General features: G+C 40.7%; 1 protein-coding gene across 1 annotated transcript; it reads right to left on the bottom strand.

Annotated features, from left to right (window-relative positions):
• Positions 1–2,507: 2,507 nt before the first annotated feature.
• Positions 2,508–3,462, bottom strand: SLC25A2 (solute carrier family 25 member 2). The gene has a single exon (XM_006923006.2). The coding sequence runs from the start codon at positions 3,460–3,462 to the stop codon at positions 2,557–2,559; it is 906 nt and encodes a 301-aa protein (XP_006923068.1). The 3' UTR covers positions 2,508–2,556.
• Positions 3,463–7,136: the final 3,674 nt, after the last annotated feature.

Genomic DNA, 7,136 nt, shown 5'->3' with positions numbered 1-7,136 from the left:
GAGTTCCTTAAATTCAGAGATTCATTCACTGATTTCATACACACACACATGCACCCACACAATTTGGATTCTACTTTTTTATTCTAAATTTTATTCTCGAATATTACTCTTCTAACTATGAAACAAACTTCTAGACCATCGGATCCTTGAAAATAGAAACCAGATATCATTAATGTCTGAATACCCAGAGGTCAATACAGTACATTGTGAATGGTATGAGTTAAATATTTTTATTTAGGTAAATAATTTAATGATAGAATTCTCAAATTTCTTTAAACACACTATTTCAAGCTACTATATTTATGTCTAGAATGTAGATATGAAATGGTACAAATTGTACCTAAATATTGAACCATGAATTCAGCAAATAGAGTATTTAAAAAATCCTCCTGAGTTAGGTTTCTACCCCCAATTCCACTTACTCTTACTTTTCTCAAACTATTTCTACTGAAGATATTTAGTTAAATCTTAATGGACAACATGTGTAAAGGTGTGCTGACAGCAGGGTTAACTGAGACAAGAGTTCCTGGCCTCTGCAGAGGCCCACTTCCTGTTGGAAGCCAGTCCTTTCCTCTGTTCTGCTTTAATCCAGGCCTGGGTGAATGAAGCCCCACTAAGTAGTATTGACCATTTAAGTATGGAATATATAACTTAAATGTATAAATAACTTTAAAGTAGGAAAATGGTTATCTTTTAAAGAAAAAGCAAATGGAAGACCAGCCATTTCTCTTGAGCACACCTGGCACAACACTGAACATCCCCTCCCCTAATGTCTGCCTCAGCCTTCATTTGTCAACATCTCATTTCCCTGATCCTCTTGCTTCCATCACTATAGCTAGAGTTACCACAGCGGGTTCATGGAGAGCAAAAAGCTAAAGGAAACTAGAAATTTTACACAAGATTTACATTCTGCAGACAGTGATAGACACACATGGTGTGAACTATTAAGAATGGTAGCCTGATTGCTTTCAGGCTGCTTAAGAACACTTCTTATTGAGAGACTCTCTTGGTCTTGGAGCAGTAAGGAATGATGAGGATTGTTTTAGTGGTGAAAAGAATGACCCTCTAACATCAGAGAGCATATGGTCCTTGTCACCAAGTTGGTGGAGATCAGAGGAATTGGTTTTTTTTTGGGGGGGGGGGAATACATATATACATATACATATATGTATGGTATAATTTAATAAAATTGCTTTTCTTATGTTTCACTGCTTTATAAAGTCACACCCCATATACAGGCATCATTAAAATTCACTATGGTCAGTACCAAATTTAGAAGTTTCGAGCATTGTAAAAGCACAGCAAGGAGTTATAGACCCTAAAGTATACTTCAGGATGGGTCAGCCTTAACTTTACTCACTGCGGAGTGCAGGCACTAAGTTCTGTCTAGTTCTGCCTGAGAAGAGAGGACTTTATCTATGAGTACTGTCACTTGATCACCAAAGAGGGAACAAAAGCTTTTCTTGGCTTTGGCACTGTCCCCTGGAAGGCTTTCTGACTGATGGAAATAGACAATGAATCATCCAAAGTGGATCAACAACCCCCATATGGGCCTAGAGAACACACTGGAATCCAACCCAGACCAGGACCCAGAGACTGGAAGCTGAGAATTATTGTCAGCTACATGAGTCTTCATCAAAGCATAGCAGCATGGCTCCTTCCCCTCAACCCATTCTTCAACCTAAAGCCTAGAAGAGGGGAAGCTCTTTGGGAGAGAAGGGAAGTTGATGCAGATGAAGGCTGGGATCCTTCACAAGGTCTGATGGTCTAAGCCACACCTAACTAAGAGTGTGGAATATGATCCCACTTGGAAAATGAATGGCACTATTTAAGAGTAGAGCATCTTGGAAAAATCTAGGATGCCAACTCTGAAACTTTAACTCAAGAATATACCAGTATGTAGGTATATTCTCTTCTTTAAAATAAGGATGAGTATTTTGGTTTTCAAGTACCACACAGAAACTTCTTGAGAACTTGAATTGCCGAATACAGTGCACAGTTTTCAAGAGAATCTACGTCTTGAATGGGTTAAAACATCATTTATAACCAACTTCATGAAACATAGTTCTCGTTTTTTCTGGTGATATGAAATTAAACATGGAACTAAACTTTCACTCACAACACATAACCAACCAAACTGTATGTTCAAGTACAGGTTTATGCAAAATCTGCAATATATAACTACATTTAATCTTTCAGAGTGGATAGATAGGGCTACCCGCTCACTCAGTATATCCTACCAAACACAAGAGCAGAAACTTTTCTATTTCAATACAAATATGGGCAGAAATTATATGATGATATGCTGTTCATTATGATCAGTTTGGTACAATTTAAAAAAAAAATAAACTTGTGCCCTTCATTAGAAAAAAGAAATTATAAGATGAAAAATAGAGGTTCTTCCATAAAGTTTAAGATTTAGGGTAGAAGAAGACAAAACCGAAATTCCCATGAAGTAAAAAATAATTCCACATTGGTCCAGTACTCCATGAAACCCTGAGATGGACTATAGTCCTCAAAAGTGTGTAGATAGAAATCTCGGTTCACCAAGACACATTAGTATGCATCTAACTGCCTCATCATCATCTTCCTACTGTATTCATAAGCCAAAAACAGTGACCCATTAGCAGGGAACGCTCGAATCATAGTAGCTGTCAGTCCAGAATATAAGGCTGTTATTCCTTCACTTTCCACAATACTTAAAAGAGTCCCGATAAATCCTGCCTGTTTTCCAGACATGGAAAGAACCTGAATTCTGGATTTGATACAATCCACTGGGAATATGACAAGCCAAAGGCAAATCCCAGCTATTCCACCACTTAACATCAAAGAGACAGGGCCTAGTTCATCTTTTGATCTCCCTGAGGCCAAAAATGATCTGCTCAGTTCATAGCCACCAAAGAAGAAGAAATAGCCTGGTACTTCTTGAAGTAGAGTACTCGAGAGACCGTGGTAGAAGCCCAAGGGGCCATCCTTCCTAAGGATACCCTTCATGACAGACCAAACTGTATTGTGGCTTTTGGCTATCTTCCCTGACATCTCCATTTCGTGCATGGTCTGTAGTCGGCACTTCACAAGCTCAGTGGGACACAGGGCCAGCGCAGCAAACCCAGAGGCTAAGGAACCGGCAGTTGCAGTCTGCAGATCACTCAGCTTTGCCTGCTTGTCCAGTCCCACTACTTTCTTCACAAACTGTTGGCAGAAGCCGTAGCACATGAAGAGGACAGAGTTCTCGGCGACGTAGGCCATCAGCGCCGGGCCGGTCCCCTTGTAGAAGCCGCGCAAGCCCACTTGGGAGTATGTCTTCAGGCAGCAGTCGGTGAAGCCCTTGTACAGGGCAGGGAACGTCTGCATCTTCACTTTCACTGTGTCGAAGGGCTGCCCGGTCAGGACACACGCGGTGCCCCCGAGGGCCCCCGCTGTGAGGTCGATGGCGGCTTGGATGACAGGGTTGGACTTCATGTTCGCCCACTAGTCCTCTGGTCTCCGTGGAAGGAGACTCTCAAGAGCCGAGACCGGCACCCGTGGTCCCGCCGCCCACTCTCAGCTCTCACTCCGCGGCGGAGGAAGCCGCTTAACCCCACGCTAGGCCGCGGGCCGCCCTCCCCGCGCGCTGAGGTAACTCCCGGCCCGAGACTTCGCGCGCGGCTCTCCAGTGCGCCCTACGGGTAGAGCCCCGGGAACCGCCCGGCGCCACCCCGCCATCCCTGCAGCCCACACGGAGTAGACTAAATGCATAAACACTGTTAATGAATACAGCAACTGACAGCTATTCGATAAATTCTTGCAAGGACGAAGTCACGCTGTGGGGAAAGAAATGCTTTTGTATTCGGCCAGGGCCCCGGCTCCCAGGTCTTCCAGTTGATCCAGCCTGGAGTAGTCGGTGGGTCAAGCTACACAGAGGTTTACTTATGAAAGATAAAATTCTGTAGTGGGAGAGAGGTTACATGACAATTGGTGGCTGCTTTTGATCAGAAAACTCTTAAAGGTCTCAGCCGGGAACCCAAGTTCTTGCAGAGGGGCCGGCCCTGCTGTGCCTCTCCTGGGCCTGCTTCTCACGGGCCTGGGGTGCTGGGGTGGCCTGAGGCGGGAAGATCCGCTATCCCTGCGGGGCTGGAGAAATATTTCGTGGCAACAACGCCGAGGATATGGGACCGAGTCATTATTTCTAGAGGTGGGTGCTTGGCGTTTTATAATGTTTGGAAAACATTTATATATCGCCAAGAAACTTGACAGTAAAGGGCTGTGTGGCTTCAGCAATCTATACTTGCTAAGTTTCGAGGTTCTTGAGGAGCCATAGTTTTATTTAGCAGCAACAGAAGTTTGGAGTATAAATGACAACACACCTAGCTTCTAAGGCAAGATGCAGTTTGGGATATCAGTGAGGGTACTGCTGTTAAGACACACTATTTTCCTCTCAGTTGCTTATAATCCCAGTGTTAACGAAGTCTTACATTCTAAGGCCTAGTTGGTATTTTACTTTAAGGGGTAAAAACAAAATGGGGGAGGGGACAGGAAATATGCTGAGATGATTTTTTTTCATCTAGAAATCTTTCCTTATCTGATTATCTTTGGCTGTTAATATTTAAAAGTTAGGCACTGAGAAGCCAATTGTGCATAGAGTTTGTCAACAGGTAGACTTCATTATACTTATGACCTGGCCTTTTCTTGGGAGAATGTCTAGATGTCAGTATTTGGCTTCTTCTCTGGAATCATATGGTTTCTTTAGAGAATAATCTTCCAATCTTGATACTGTGTATAGGCGTGTGGGAAGGGAGGTTGGGCGTGTATGCCATGAATAGGGATTTAATGAGACCAAGATGGGGGAAGAGAGGTGACATTCCTACAGTAAAGGATATAGATTTGCACGTAATTCTCTTGTTGGATGCTATCCACCCCAGCCATCTGTGTCTGCTTTCCCTGAGTTTGAGCCTTCTTTGGTTCAACTTACCTAGAAAATTCCCAGGGTGGGATAGGGATCTTGGACATCCAACAGCACTGAACACAGACTTAAATGAATCCCATGTTTCCAGCCCCACACCTTCCCCCCATTTTTTGGAAACTTTGGCCTGCAAAAACTGAGCCTCACAGGTTCTATACCAAGTGGGTTTGTCTCTTTGGTACACCCTCTTGTAGACATTTAGCATGTAACTTTCTCTGATCTCTGAATTTCTCATTTCTTCATCTGCTTTGGCCTTCTGATGAGTTGACAACTCTTATTCACTGTTGTCTCATTTCTTATTATCTTTGTCTTTCGGGATTACTGTTATTTTGGCAGACTTTTTTTTTTATAGAGAAAAGATACGTGAGAACAATCTGCCATTTTAAACTAGAAAAGGATTTTTAAATTCTTCATGTCATATTTGAGGGATTTTAAAAATGTTTTGATATCACCCTCAAAAAAGTCCAAGAGAAAAAAGCACATTTTAATACTTATCGTAGAGGCCCTATCAAGTTATCTAGAAGTGTATTCAATATGTTAATGACCACCGATTGTCAGTTAATTACATCTGGTTCACTGTCATTTTTTAAAAACAGAGTTTTTTACAAACACGAGAGATGCAGAATACTATAATAAATCAGCAACCACTTTTGCATTAACTTCATATAGATGTTTTGGAGAAATCAAATTAATAATCAAGGCCAGGGAATCACAAGGGCATTAATAGAGAAATGGTCTGTACCTTCACTGAATTGTCGGACAGCTGCACAAATAGTAGAAACCGAGATCAAATTCCATGAAATATATTTAAACAGTTAGACTTGGAGAGAATGGACCCTAACATATACTAAACACTACCCAAGATAATAAGCAGTCTTGAAACTATTTTCCCCATTCTTCCCTATCAAAAATGACACGTTTTAAATTTAAGCACATACATACCAGAAAACGAGAAAGCAGCTTCCAATTTTCAGTGAAGATCCTCAACAAAATAAGAACACCCAAATCACATGCTCTCTCACAATTAGATTAAGTGGCCAGATAGGATTACGAGGGAAAGTGAGGTTTGAGTTGAAGCCTGAATGACAAAAAGCTAGCCATGGAAAATATCTGGAGACTGTTCCAGGAAAAGGAAACTGTAAGTAATAAAGCCCTGTGGTGAAAGAGCTTGGCATTTGAAGTACAGAAAGGCCAGTATGGCTGTGATGAGCAGTCTTCCTGACCCGTTTCATAGAATTCTTAGAGGCCATGTTGACATGAGTGTTTATTGCAGCATTCTGTGCAACAGCACATTTAAAATGGGACAACCTAAGTGACCAGCAATAGGGGAGTGAATAAAATTAAGACAAAATCTATCATGAAAAAAAGCAGATCTATATATGTTGGTAAGGAAGGTAAGTCATGTTTCTGAATGATAGTTTTAGAATAGTGTCTGTAACAAAAATCATACTTTTCTGCTTTACAAAACTACATATATCTTAACATTTGTCAAATACCTAATTAAAATGGGCTTTAAATGTTTTTATGAGGCTAATATTTTCGAACCAAAGATTTTCTTTATAGATCAATCTCAGAAGTGAACTGCATGTAACTCTGCATTTTGTAAAATTTATTACTGAGTCTTCTAAAATAGCTCAAGTGATGCATTAGATTAGAATCTTTACAGCATGTGAAGAATGTGAAAATTATGTTTGGGAAATTCTGAAATGAGACTGTTATAGTACTGACATCCTTTATGTGCAAGTTGGATGAACAGACATGGACAAATCACCTTAGTTCTCAGATTAAATAATTAAGCTGAAAATATTTAGAAATATAATCTTAATCCAAACCAATGGAATGAATTCTATGAACAGTACCTGATAGCCCTTGCTTTGTTTTGTTTCTAAAATTTTAATCAGGTAAGTGTAGTACTTAAAAACACACAAAACTATAAAAAGACATTCAAGTACAAAAATTAGGGTAGTTTAGGAAGGTTCTGTACCTTGTTTAACTTCCAAATAGAGCAGTGAGATTAGAAACTTAACATAATGCAAAAATGACATTTCCCAGTTTGCCATTTTTTTCTTAAAACTCAGCATCACTGCTTCTCAACCTACAAAATAGGATCAAATTGCTGTCATTAAACCCCACCAAGAAACCACCTCACAAGAGGATCTGACACCCACTACCCATAAAAGAGCAAGACACATTA

Source organism: Pteropus alecto, unplaced genomic scaffold (genome assembly GCF_000325575.1).
Source record: "Pteropus alecto unplaced genomic scaffold, ASM32557v1 scaffold78, whole genome shotgun sequence".
NCBI classification, from domain to species: Eukaryota; Metazoa; Chordata; class Mammalia; order Chiroptera; family Pteropodidae; genus Pteropus; species Pteropus alecto.
Note: the sequence above shows the minus strand (reverse complement) of the source record. Positions and strands in the feature narration are given on the sequence as shown.